Consider the following 14,540-nt stretch of genomic DNA (forward strand, 5'->3'; position numbering starts at 1 on the left):
ATGCATTTGTACTCTTTCAGGCATGTGCACAAGGACAGGTACCCAATTCTGGCCAAACAGCTTGTGAAAACTGCACAGCAGGCAACTACAGAGGGGCATCCGATTCTACCTGTGTTACATGTCCACAAGGTAAGAAGCCCAGAAAACATTATTTACATGCTTGTCATGCACAATTTTTCTGCTGGCCAATGGCTGTCAACGGTGCAGTATGAGCTGTACAAAATCAGAATGACAACTTGTCTTAATAGAAGTATAAAAATGTCAGTTACCTGACAAGAGGTAATTAAAGGAGACACTCTTTACAGTTGAAGATTGTCTTTACAAGGTTAGAGAGTCTTCAAATTATGTCATGCTAAAAAGTACGGATTAATAACTTAATTTAAATTTTCCTATTTGCTGTATTTTTTCCCCTTTGATGTATGTATGTAATTGTCATTTTCGCAAGAATTGTTTGGTTTGTTCATCAGTCTCTTAACATGAAGACAGTGTCAGAATTTAGGTCTCCCTGTGGTAGGATTTTTGAGAATCTGAATGTAAAATTAATTATACAGAATGTATATGGAGATCTTCATATAAAATCATCTCGCTAGCTCATGAAACTTTCATGCGCTCGTCCCCAGTAAATCTAAGGTCAGCTGTTTGTCGCTGACATGCATGACTAAAATGTCTTTGTTTTTACCCGGTTTACAGGCCACAAGTGTCCCAATGATGGACTGAGTGCAGCCATACAGTGCCCCAGTGGTGAGTACCAGACAAACTCTGGCCAGACCTCGTGTTCACTGTGCCCTGCAGGCAGTGAGTGTTCCAACCCCACCACAGCAAACCTCTGTTCGGCGGGTCAATACTCTGCTGCTGGTTCTGTCAACTGCACTACCTGTGCTTCAGGTGAGAGAACAATGTTGAAATCACTAGGTTTTGTTTTTATGGAGTTTTAGAGAAAGGGGGATGGAGTTGTGCATTTTGGTACAGTGGAACCCCACAGTTTAAGACTTCCTCGTCTTTAAGATCTTGCTTTTTTCAGATTTTCTGTTCATAACCTCTGTAAATTTACCTCCATTTAAAGACTCACTCCTTTTTCAGACCTGATTTTCTCAGATTTTTGGAGGTCTTTAAATGGGGGTTCCACTGTAGGTCAAGATGAGAGGTGATAGGACCACTTTAAAATCACCAGGGTATTGTGGTTTGGGACGGGTGAGGATGAGGAGGGAATACTGTGTGCAGTTTGACCATGTCTTTTGCTTGAGGAGTTTAGGGATTGTTGGGTGAGAGATGGATGGCCAGGTTTGAGGGGGGGGGGGGGGGGGGGGGGTGTTGGCATAGGTGAAGATGTCTGTTTGTCAAAGAGGGGGGGGGGGGGTTGCAGTGTTATAATTCATATCAACACAGATGCAGAAGTCTGACAAAAATTCTTCAAGCACAATCTTGCAAAGGCCAAGCAATACTGCTGTTCTTTTAAGCGGAAATAAAAACACCATGGTTCACTGACACTAGCATTGTTTTATTTTTTAAATTACTGTTTTCAGTTAACATCACCCAGACTACAGAAACCACTTGCATGCTGTATGTAAAAGAAAAAGGATATTGAGTGATTGTTTTATTTTTCACAAAGTCACACGTTAGATTGCCCTGTCACAGGTTTCTATAGCAGCACAGGTGCAGGTGGATGCATGATTTGTCCCGCTGGCAAGAACTGCACAGACCCAGCACTCATTACTTTGCTGCCAGACTGTCCTGCTGGTACTTTTAGTAGAGAAGGTGACGCCAGTTGCACAAACTGTGCAGCAGGATATGTAAGCGCATCAGGATCATCAAACTGCACAATATGCCCTGGAGGAAAAGACTGCTCCAACCCAGCTCAGGATGCCCTCACTCTGACAGACTGCGCTCCTGGTACTTTCAGTGCAGAAGGCGATGCAGGATGTACAAACTGTGCTGCAGGCTACGTTAGTGGAACAGGATCGTCAATCTGTGCAAAATGTCCCGGAGGAAAAGACTGCACCAATCCTGCTGAGGACATAGCAAGTCTCGCTAACTGCTCTGCAGGGAGCTTCAGCCCTGAGGGCATAACGAGCTGCTCGGCATGTCCGATTGGGTATTATAGCCTGGGAGGAGCTGCTTCTTGCACTATCTGCCCTGCAGGGAAGAACTGCTCTGATCCAGCTTTGACCGGTTCTGACTTGCCAGACTGCCCAGCAGGAACATACAGTCGTGAAGGAGACTCGGGGTGTACCATCTGCTCAGCGGGCTTTGTCTCTGGAACAGGAGTGTCAAATTGTACGATTTGCCCTGGAGGAAAAGACTGCACCAATCCCGCTCACGATATCACGAGTCTTCCAAACTGTACTGCAGGCACTTTCAGCCGTGAAGGTGTTGAAAGTTGTTCAGGATGTCAGCCTGGATATTACAGCACTGCAGGAGCTGCCTCTTGCACTATCTGCCCAGCAGGGAAGAACTGCTCTGATCCAGCTCTGACTGGTCTGGAACTGCCTGACTGCCTTGAAGGAACATACAGCGGAGAAGGTTACGCAGGATGTTCAAATTGCGCCATAGGTTATACCAGCGGAACTGGAGCATCAACCTGTACACTATGTCCTGGAGGGAAGGACTGCATAAATCCTGCACAGAATACAACAAGCCTTACAAACTGCTCTGCTGGAACCTTCAGCCCTGAAGGCGTTGGCAGCTGCTCCTTGTGTCATCCGGGTTATTATAGTCGAGAAGGAGCTGACTCCTGCACCATCTGCCCAGCTGGAAAGAACTGCTCTGATCCTGCTCTGACGGGTTTAGATCTACCAGACTGCCCAGCGGGAACGTACAGTGGAGAAGGAGATGCTGGTTGTGCAAGCTGTGTCACAGGCTATGTTAGTGGAGCAGGAGCAACTGCCTGCACCAAGTGTCCAGAAGGAAAAGACTGCACCAATCCTGCTCAAGACGTGGCAAGCCTCACAAACTGTACAGCAGGAACATTTAGCCCTGAAGGTTTAGAGAGTTGCAGGACATGCTCCCCTGGCTACTACAGTATTGCAGGAGCTGCCTCTTGCACTGTCTGCCCTGCTGGCAAAAACTGCTCTGATCCAGCTCTGACTAGTTCAAGCCTGCCTGATTGTCCGCCAGGAACCTACAGTGCTGAAGGACATGCTGGTTGTACAAGCTGTTCATCGGGTTATGTCAGTGGAGTAGGAGCTTCATCTTGCACCCAATGTCCTGAAGGGAAAGACTGCACTAATCCTGCTCAGGATGTGGCAAGTCTAACAAACTGTACAGCGGGAACATACAGCCCAGAGGGTGTTGAAGTCTGTAAAGCATGCCAGCTTGGTTATTACAGTCGTGAAGGAGCTGCCTTATGTACCATCTGCCCAGCTGGCAAGAACTGCTCTGATCCTGCTCTTACCGGTTTAGATCTTCCTGACTGCCAAGCAGGAAGCTACAGCAGAGAAGGAGACGCTGGTTGTTTAAGTTGTCTGTCAGGTTATGTAGGGGGATTTGGATCGTCACTTTGTACAAAATGTCCTGGCGGAAAGGACTGCACCAATCCGGCTCAAGATGTAGCAAACCTCAGCAACTGTTCTGCCGGGACCTTCAGTCCAGAAGGGGTTGAGGGATGCACAACATGTCCACAAGGCTATTACAGCACCGAAGGAGCTGCTGCTTGCACTATCTGCCCAGCTGGAAAGAACTGCTCTGACTCTGCACAGACTGGTTCAAGCCTGCCTGACTGCCCAGCAGGGACTTACAGTGCCAGAGGTGAAGCTGGTTGTACAAGCTGTGGGTCAGGCTATGTGAGTGGAATTGGATCATCAGTCTGTACGATATGTCCTGAAGGAAAAGATTGCACCAATCCTGCCCAGGACTTGTCGAATCTTAGCAACTGCTTTGCTGGAACGTTCAGCCCAGAGGGGATTGAGATGTGCACTCCATGTCCACCTGGTTATTACAGTCGAGAGGGAGCTGCCGCTTGTACCGTCTGCCCCGCTGGAAAGAACTGCTCTGATCCGGCTCTGACTGGGTTGGACCTGTCTGACTGCCCTGCAGGAAGCTTTAGCGAGACAGGGAACTCGCAATGCACATCCTGTGCTGCTGGCTTTGTCAGCTCCCCAGGAGCTAATGCCTGTACACCTTGCCCTGCTGGGAAAGAGTGCTCGTCTCAGGATGCCTCTCTGGTCTCTGACTGTTCTGCTGGTACCTACAGCCCTGAAGGATCATCCAACTGCTCCAGTTGCCTCGTAGGGTATTACTCACAATCAGGAGACGGCAGCTGTACAGTTTGCCCTGAAGGAAAGAACTGCTCAAGCCCTGCTTTAACCACATTGAGCCTCACTGACTGTGCTGTGGGCTACTTCAGTCGTGAAGGGGATGCAGGATGCACATCGTGTGAACCTGGCTACTTCAGTGCCGCAGGGTCCGGTACATGCACCATCTGTCCTGCTGGAGCCAATTGCAACAACACCCAGTCCATCGTTACTGTTCCGCCTGACTGCCCGGCAGGCTCATTCAGCCGTGAAGGCGACAGCGCGTGCCAGATTTGTCCATCAGGTAGCCAGAGCGGGTTCAACTATGGAGCTTATTTCACAGAGTTATTGATGTTGCAGTGTATGCATGTGGCTGCTTCTCTAGTACACCTAACACCAGTGCACTTCACGTTTTTGGTTTATAACTTTATGTGATTAAAGTGACTTTGAGTTTGTTTATTGCATGAGCAGTGTTATTTTAACTATAATACAATTTTCAATTGCATGTATTTGTTAACCGTTTGTCAGTTGCTCCTCATTTTGTGTGTCATGTACAAATTAGTGTGGTTGACAACATGTACTGTGTATTTTTGTTTATTTACATGTATATTTTGTTTATTTTTGCAGATGTTCTGAACATACGCACTTCTAAATTAAATGTAGCACATTAACCTCTTGTGTTGCTTGTTTTGTTTTGTTTGTGTATATATACACAAGCAAAAAAGGAAAAAATAACCAAACAAGCCTTCATGTTTTCACCAATATTTTGGCCTCATGGCCTTTGTCAAGGCGTATATATATATATATATATCTATATATACGACTAGTGTCTGTGTGTCTGTGTGTCTGTGTGTGTGTGTGTGTATCTGTCTGTGCGCGATGCACGGCCAAAGTTCTCGATGGATCTGCTTCAAATTTGGTGGGCATATTCAAGTAGACCCGGGACACGACACAACCTGGTCGATATTTCAACACGTGCTCTCAGCGCGCAGCGCGGAACCGATTTTGGTTCCACCTCAGCTATTTTGGTTCCACCTCAGCTTACCCGGGCCCCCATACCGACACACCATAGCCGCTACACCACATCACAACGCCAAAGTTCTCGGTGGATCTTTTTCAAATTTGGACACCGTATTCAGCTACACCCCGGACACAATATCATCGATGAGATATTTCAACACGTGCTCTCAGCGCGCAGCGCTGAACTCATTTTCGTTTTTGTGTTCATTTCACCATTATAAGTAACTCTTCCTTATCTTCTCCAGTGTTTGGCGTTTATCTCCCTTCCTTCGTGTGGCTTTCCCGTTCAGTTGTAAGTTACTATTATTTTTAGAATGTCACTGCGCTGTCCACTGCGCTGTCCACAACGCTTCCCTTGCACCCGTAAGTTGTTCTTACTGTCAAAGTGAAAAGGTCGAATCAATTTATAGCCACGCGAAAAATACACTCTCACCTATCTCTATATATTTATAGATACAGATATGCATATATATATACGGCTTCTCTGTGTGTGTGTGTGTTTGTGTGTGTGTGTGGGCAAAAACCTATGTATTATAGAGTTCTGTTTGTGATGGGGTCTAGCGGCTTTTGTCTGTCTGTATGTTCTGGCATGTGAGAAGCCACAGCAGATGATATAGGGCTAAGAAATAAGCTCAAAAATTCTCAATCCCGTTTGACAGGACTTCGCCTTTCAAAGGTGATTGTGGTGAACCGCCACGCTGTCTGTCTCTGTCGCGCCGTTCACCCCAAATTCCCGTTTCTGAGGTACTATTTTTAGAATGTCACTGCGCTGTCCAGAACGCTTCCCTTGCACCCGTAAGTTGTTCTTACTGTCAAAGTGAAAAGGTCGAATCAATTTATAGCCACGCAAAAAATACACTCTCACCTATCTCTATATATTTATAGATATAGATATACATATATATATATACGGCTTCTCTGTGTGTGTGTTTGTGTGTGTGTGTGTGGGAAAAAACCTGTTGATTGTAGAGTTCTGTTTGTGATGGGGTCTAGCGGCTTTCGTCTGTCTGTATGTTCTGGCATTTGAGAAGCCACAACAGATAATATAGGGCTAAGAAATAAGCTCTAAAATGCTCAATCCCGTTTGACAGGACTTCGCTTGCAGAGGTGATTGTGATGAACCGCCACGCTGTCTGTCTCTGTCTCGCGATTCACCCCGGCGAAGCCGGGTATTCCTCTAGTATCTATATATATACGGCTTGTGTCTGTCTGTGTGTGTGTGTGTGTGTGTGTGTGTGTGTTCGCGATGCACGGCCAAAGTTCTCGATGGATCTGCTTCAAATTTGGTGGGCATAATCAGGTAGACCCCGGACACAACCTGGTCGATGAGAATTTTCAACACGTGCTCTCAGCGCGCAGCGCTGAACCGATTTTGGTTTTTCTGTTCATCTTCCCAGATCCATTCCCAGTAACTCTTCCTTATCTTCTCCAGTGTTTTGCATTTATCTCCCTTCCTTCGTGTGGCGTCAATCCATATTCCCGTTACTATTTTTAGAAGGTCACTGTCCACAACGCTCAATCCATATTCCCGTTACTATTTTTAGAAGGTCACTGTCCACAACGCTTTCATCACGGCGAAGCCGGGTATTACTCTTCCTTATCTTCTCCAGTGTTTTGCGCGTTTATCTCCCTTCCTTCGTGTGGCGTCAATCGCGTACGGTGCGCCACTCACCCGGCAAAGCCGGCGTACGGTGCGCCACTCACCCGGCAAACCTGGCTCTACTTCTTCCCGGCGAAGCCGGCTACCCGGCGAAGCGGGTATTCATCTAGTATATACTAGAATGAATACCCGCTTCGCTGGGTAGAGCTGAATGATTCCCGGCTTTGCCGGGAAGAAGTAGAGCCGAATGCCGGGTAACCCGGCTTTGCCGGGATAAAAGCGTTGTGGACAGTGACCTTCTAAAAATAGTAACGGGAATATCCGGCTTCGCCGGGATGAAAGCGTTGTGAACAGTGACCTTTTAAAAATAGTAACGGGAATATGGATTGACGCCACACGAAGGAAGGGAGATAAACGCAAAACACTGGAGAAGATAAGGAAGAGTTACTGGGAATGGATCTGGGAAGATGAACAGAAAAACCAAAATCGGTTCAGCGCTGCGCGCCGAGAGCACGTGTTGAAAATTCTCATCGACCAGGTTGTGTCCGGGGTCTACCTGAATATGCCCACCAAATTTGAAGCAGATCCATCGAGAACTTTGGCCGTGCATCGTGAACACGCACGCACGCACGCACGCACGCACGCACGCACGCACGCACGCACACGCACACGCACACACACACACACACACACACACACACACACACACAGAGACAGACACAAGTCGTATATATATATATATAGATAGATATATAATTGTGTGCCTATACAGTCGTTTTTCACATGAGCTTAAAAAGATTTTTCGTTGCAAATTATGTTCTCATGTTATGTTACTCACTGAATGTTACAAAATGCGGCTGTTGCTTATTTGTCCACAAGCTTCTTGATGAGGACACAGTCACGTTGTGCTTTTGCAGCATTGTTATGGCAACTTAAGATCACACACCTTGGTACCGGCTTCTGCAGCATTGTTATGGCAACTTAAGATCACACACCTTGGTACCGGCTTCTGCAGCATTGTTATGGCAACTTAAGATCACACAACACAGTACTGGCTTTTGCAGCATTATTATGGCAACTTTAAGATCACAAAATGCAGTACCGGCTTCTGCAGGATTGTTATGGTTACTTAAGATCACACAATGCGGTACCGGTTTCTGCAGCATTGTAATGGCAACTTAAGATCACACAATGCGAAACCGGTTTCTGCAGCATTGTAATGGCAACTTAAGATCACACAATGCGAAACCGGTTTCTGCAGCATTGTTATGGTTACTTAAGATCACACGACGTGGTACCAGAGTCTGCAGCATTGTTATGGCTACATTCATAAGATCACACAACTTGGTACCAGCGTCTGCAGCATTGTTATGGCTACATTCATAAGATCACACAACTTGGTACCAGCATCTGCAGCATTGTTATGGCTACATTCATAAGATCACACAACTTGATACCAGCGTCTGCAGCATTGTTATGGCTACTTTCATAAGATCACACCACCTGGTACCAGCATCTGCAGCATTGTTATGGCTACTTTCATAAGATCACACAACCTGGTACCAGCGTCTGCTGAACTTTCGTAAGATCACAATCTTTTAGATCAGCTGTAGATAGTGACTCCGGGCAACCTTGTTGCTAGACAGTTAGCTAGCTCATATGATTGTAAGCAACTCTCCCCCCCCCCCCCCCCCCCTACTCACATTGCACACCTCCCCATTACTTACAAATACAGCAATTGCTAACTGTGGCCCTTCTAAAAAAAAATGCTCAGGCAGAGATTCGACCTGCTCAGAAATACTCGGAGGGACATGATAGGTTGAAGAAATAGTTATGACACTGATGCGAGCAAAAGGCTGTCATTGCAACAGTTTGGCTGATATTTTGAATTACACATTGTGTAAGTCCAGAAGTTGTTGTTGCAATACAGGAGAAGACAGATGTGGTGTATTTGATGTAGTGACAATTAACAGTACCAGAGTTTTTAATATGACTATGAATTTGGGATCACTACTTAGCATCAAGAATCTTTCATCGTGCATTAAAGGGCAATTGATTTGGAATAGGTGAGACTGTGAATCTTACTTGTCCAAGGTAAATGACATTTACTTAATTTCATTTTGGCTTGAGAAACAAAAACAAAAATGTTTAAGTGTATTTTTAAACTAAACATTATAATTGATAGTTATCCCCATCAAACACAATCTGCATGTGAAATTGGCTTTGTTTGGCGATAGTCAAAGTTTGGCTTTTTGTTCTTTGTTGCTTCTCAGTGTTTTGGCTAAGATTAAAATGTTCTTGTACCAGTTTGTTTTTCAGAGGGTGTCATGATTGTGTAATTACTTGTTAAAAGTTGTGCAGCAGCAGCAGCAATTTTGTTGGTTATGCTGCAAGTTGGTTGTTAGTAGAACTTATATCCTAGTGACATTGCATGTCGGCAGTGATGTGTTGCTGTGAGGTGAAGGGTGCAAAATATCTTAAGTGTTTCAATGTTATCTTTAGTATATTTCATTTTGTTGTTGTAACTTTGAGTTTGTGCATGTATGTAAATGCTTTCATTTTGATATTTGAACATTTATCTTGTAGTAAGATTAAGACACTTTGGGTAACTGTTTGTTGCAGAGATTTTGCATGTACTCTTTCATGTATTTGCATTAACAAACAAAAATTGATAACTTCAACTAACGTAGACCACTGTGATGTATACTCACTGCATGACCAAAGATTCTAATCTTTCAAGAGTTTTATTTCAGTACTTGTAACAGAACAAAGCGTATGAATTACACGCATTGCCCAATGCAGATGAATAAGCTTTTTTTTAATACTTGTATCTGAGAGGCTTTCAGGTTTGTGATGGTTGCTTTTGCCAGTACTTTCAAATTTTAAAGAATTTTTGTGATTGAAAGATGTGCCCTTTTGTTTTAGTTGTGTTTAGAATGTATTTGTCTCAAGCATCAGATACAAAGAATGAAAGCGTTATATACATCTATTGCATAGAAAGAATGCAGTAGTATGAGAGATAATCAATTTAAGTTGAGAATGTATGCAGACATTATTACTTGACCTACTTAGGCCCTTTGCCCCTAGCGGAGAATAGGCCATTGATGACGTTTCTTAGTCGCACTCTGCTCTGGGGATGTAGAGATATGACTTGTAGTTATAGTATACTTATACTGTTCTGAAGTTTTCTTTTCTAAAATTGTCTGTCTTTGCTTTTATTGGAAGGTGGAGGTTGGGGTAGTATATCGGTTAATTTGTGTTCAGTCACTAAATTTGTGCATATGTTTTTACAGGATACCATGCATCTGGCACCGGAAACTCGTTGTGCACAGAATGCTCAGCAGGCCATTACTGCACATCAACAACTGAAACGACCTGTGGGGCCAGTAAATACAGCGGTGCAGCGGCCACTGTCTGCTTGACCTGTCCAGCTGGGTGAGCACAATGATGTACAGTCCAACCTGTCTACAGTGGAACCCCCTGTTAAGATCCCCCAATTTAAGACTCCCTCCCTTTTAAGACATTATTTTCTCATAAAATATAAATCCAAAAACAAACTGGCACGGTTGGCCTAGTGGTAAGGCGTCCGCCCCGTGATCGGGAGGTCGTGGGTTCGAACCCCGGCCGGGTCATACCTAAGACTTTAAAATTGGCAATCTAGTGGCTGCTCCGCCTGGCGTCTGGCATTTTGGGGTTAGTGCTAGGACTGGTTGGTCCGGTGTCAGAATAATGTGACTGGGTGAGACATGAAGCCTGTGCTGCGACTTCTGTCTTGTGTGTGGCGCACGTTAAATGTCAAAGCAGCACCGCCCTGATATGGCCCTTCGTGGTCGGCTGGGCGTTAAGCAAAACAAACAAAATCCAAAAACAAAGAGACTGTCAACGTTCCAAAATTTAGAATAAAGAAAGGTATGTTGTTGTTTTTGTGTTTTTTTATTCCTGTTTTCTCATACTTTTTGTTCAAAACCTCTGTAAATGTACCCCCATTTTAAGACTCCTTTCATCCTTTTTAAGACCTGATTTTCTCAGATTTCTGGATGTCTTAAAAGGGGGGTTCCACTGTATGACGATAAGTTTTGTTGGTCTTCTCCTAGCATGCAAGAATATAAATGTAATCATTGTACATTTTTCATGACATTTTAACATTCCATTTTTGTGGCTTGTTTTCGCCTGTGCCTTTTTGTGGACGATTTTCGGAAAATGCTTCTGTTCGGTTTGTATGGGTTGTGAAAGGGGTGAGTACCCTTGAGTTTCCTCTGACAAATAAAGTCACACAGACTCTGTCCACATCACGGCTTTTCCTGGCCTGCATTTTAGTGCGAGTAAAAAAAAATAGATAAGGCAGAGGCTACCAACAGCTGCAGCCAGCACACTGTTAAGCTCGCTTGTTTGAAATATACCCAAATGCTTCCGCACTACACCGCAAGATGGTACTTATTAGTGTATGGCTCTGAGCGAGCCAGCACTGCTGTATAGAGCAGGGGTGGAAAGGATGCTAAAAATAGCTCAGCCTGCCTGCAGCTAAGGAGGCAGAAATGAAGCCATGGGAACAGCCGTGACATGTTTCCGACACACCCCTCGCTAGTGATTTTCCCCCTAATGTTTTCTCGAGTAAAATTCAAGGGTATTCACTATTTCACAATCCATACAAACCTATTTTCAGCATTCATCTATTCTAACCGACCAATATTAATGTTCTACTTGTAGCGGGGAAATAGACTGTGTATCTGACAACAGTATCTAGTTGTTGCATGTTGACTGTTACATGTAAGACGCTCAAATCTTCACGTCTGTTTTGACTTCAGGTACAAATGTGCCACCTCTACCACGAGCACCCCCACCAAGTGTTTGAGTGGAACGTACTCCGCAGCTGGTGCCACCAGTTGCACCACCTGTGATCAGGGTTATCAGTGTCCATCTGACGGAATGAGCGATCAAGACGCCTGCACCAACGGGACGTACGCCGACAGCTCAGGGTCTACTTCTTGTGGCGAGTGCCCTGCTGGTAAGTTGGACTTGTTTGTGAATTGACTCACTGTTTTAATCTGTGGATAGTGAAGTTGATAAGGATGTTTAGGAAAGAACAGGTGATATGTTGCAGACCTGGGAACCCATACAATTTTGCTGTATTCTGTACGCATGATTGTTTAGAATACGATCAGTACGGCCAGTTGAAAAAAAATACGACGAAAACAATTCCTGGACTACTTTTCTTCATAAGCGCATCTCCAAGCTGTTGCAGTATTTTGACACATGATTACTGTTTTCGTCAGTAAACATTGAAAGAAGCATTTGTTTTAAATGTATTGGTATCCTTAATTAACGGTGTGACGGATGTGTTTGAAGCATGGATGTTAAAATGGTGTGTTGAGTACTCTAATTTTTCTGAAAATACACCAAGTTTGTTTGAGAATACTCCAAGTGCAAAACAGGGTTTGATGTTGGTGTTTTTGTATTGGCTTATGTTGCAGCTTCTTTCCAGATTCCTGAACATTTTCGAAAACCTTGATCAAAATTGAAAAGCAATTGAGACCATGATTGTGTTTATTTTTATTTGTTTTTGACAATGATAATGTTAAAAGAATTGTTAATAGCGTTTATTTTCTATGACAGTTGTTTTTCACTTACTCGTTCAGTAATCTTATCAATAGCATATTTCAGTATAGCTCCTCGAGTTACTTAATGCTCCCCATTTCTTTGTGATTTCTGGCAATATGTTGGAACTTTCAAGGCATGTAGAGAGTGGTAATTGCAGTGGCATCTGTCATTTGGGGACATCGTTGAGACCAGCCAAAAGCCTTCCTTCATTGCATGTAGAGAGTGGTAATTGCAGTGGCATCTGTCATTTGGGGACATCGTTGAGACCAGCCAAAAGCCTTCCTTCATTGCATGTGTACTTCAGTTGGTTTTCTTGATAGAACAGTACACACCTGAAGGTGTCCTGAGTTAGAATTAACCCTCTCTCCCCCGAAATCAGCATATGCTGCCTGAATGGCGGGGTAAAAACAGTCATACACGTAAAAACACACACATGCAAAAACATGAGTGAACATGGGAGTTTCAGCCCATGAACGAAGAAGAAGAAGAATTAATCCTTTGATCAAAGCTTCCTAACGTTGAAGGCATCGCTGTATTAATTTCTCTATCCTCTCTCACCTGTCCACACAGGTAAACGATGCCCTGACCCTGCATCAACCCCGGTAGACTGCCTGGCCGGAGAGTACAGCCCCCTGGGAACTACTGTGTGTATCACGTGCCCTGACGGCTACTATTCCAACAGCAACATGGCTTCAAGCTGTACTGTCTGTCCTGCTGGGCAGTCCTGTGCTAGCAAGAGTTCTACCCCTGTGGACTGCAATCCCGGCGAGTACAGGTGAGTTGGGATAGGTTGGTTGAGAGGGAAAGGTGGGTTCCATTGACTGCATTGGTTATGTTTTAACTCTTGTCTGGAGGATCTATACTGAACTCTTTAGCTATACCACCACGGAAGTTTGGATTTGTTTTAGACATTCTTGTGAAATAGTTATTGGCAGCATCTTTCATAATAGTTGTAGCGGTCAAGCACTTGTGCACACAGATACTTACTAAGGCCCTTTGTCCCCTGCGGAGCATAGGCCATTGACGACATTTCTCCATCGCACCCTGTTCTGGGCTATTCTTTCCGCTTCTGCCCAGCTGTTGCCTTGCCTCTTCAGTTCTGCCTCTGTGTCACTCCTCCAGCTGTTGCCTTGCCTCTTCAGTTCTGCCTCTGTGTCACTCCTCCAGCTGTTGCCTTGCCTCTTCAGTTCTGCCTCTGTGTCACTCCTCCAGCTGTTGCCTTGCCTCTTCAGTTCTGCCTCTGTGTCACTCCTCCAGCTGTTGCCTTGCCTCTTCAGTTCTGCCTCTGTGTCACTCCTCCAGCTGTTGCCTTGCCTCTTCAGTTCTGCCTCTGTGTCACTCCTCCAGCTGTTGCCTTGCCTCTTCAGTTCTGCCTCTGTGTCACTCCTCCTGGTGTTGCCTTGCCTCTTCAGTTCTGCCTCTGTGTCACTCCTCCTGGTGTTGCCTTGCCTCTTCAGTTCTGCCTCTGTGTCACTCCTCCAGCTGTTGCCTTGCCTCTTCAGTTCTGCCTCTGTGTCACTCCTCCTGGTGTTGCCTTGCCTCTTCAGTTCTGCCTCTGTGTCACTCCTCCTGGTGTTGCCTTGCCTCTTCAGTTCTGCCTCTGTGTCACTCCTCCAGCTGTTGCCTTGCCTCTTCAGTTGTGCCTCTGTGTCACTCCTCCTGGTGCATACAAACATGCATGCACACATGCATACACTTACACACATGCATATAGAGACACACAAATGCATGCGCACACACACACACACACACACACACACACACACACACACACACACACACACACACACACACACACACACACACATATACACAAAAACACACATACACAAAAACACACACAAAAACACATAAGTTCTCAAACAGATTTCTGAACATTTGAATAGCAAAGAATGTGACGCTATAATTTCAGCGTGGGCGGTCAGATGTCCTGCACACAGTGTAACGCTGGTCAGTACATGACTGCCACAGGAGCGGGATCTTGCATCGATTGTCCAGCTGGTTCCTACTGTCCTACCACATCTGCCAGTAAGTTGTGCTTCCAGGAAATGGAATGAGAATAGAACTGTAGTTTGCATGCTGCAGTATGCTTT

At 45.0% G+C, this 14,540-nt stretch overlaps 1 protein-coding gene across 1 annotated transcript in view; it reads left to right on the forward strand.

The window, feature by feature from the left end:
• Nucleotides 1–14,540, forward strand: part of LOC138958004 (uncharacterized) — a 292,556-nt gene that overhangs the window by 23,576 nt on the left and 254,440 nt on the right. The window contains exons 4-10 of the mRNA XM_070329034.1: nucleotides 21–129; nucleotides 691–885; nucleotides 1,636–4,533; nucleotides 10,143–10,284; nucleotides 11,655–11,854; nucleotides 13,018–13,222; nucleotides 14,360–14,475. Of these exons, the coding sequence (XP_070185135.1) occupies nucleotides 21–129; nucleotides 691–885; nucleotides 1,636–4,533; nucleotides 10,143–10,284; nucleotides 11,655–11,854; nucleotides 13,018–13,222; nucleotides 14,360–14,475 (3,865 nt within the window). The remainder of the gene's footprint in view (nucleotides 1–20; nucleotides 130–690; nucleotides 886–1,635; nucleotides 4,534–10,142; nucleotides 10,285–11,654; nucleotides 11,855–13,017; nucleotides 13,223–14,359; nucleotides 14,476–14,540) is intronic.

This window comes from Littorina saxatilis, linkage group LG1, assembly GCF_037325665.1.
Source record: "Littorina saxatilis isolate snail1 linkage group LG1, US_GU_Lsax_2.0, whole genome shotgun sequence".
Taxonomy (NCBI): domain Eukaryota; kingdom Metazoa; phylum Mollusca; class Gastropoda; order Littorinimorpha; family Littorinidae; genus Littorina; species Littorina saxatilis.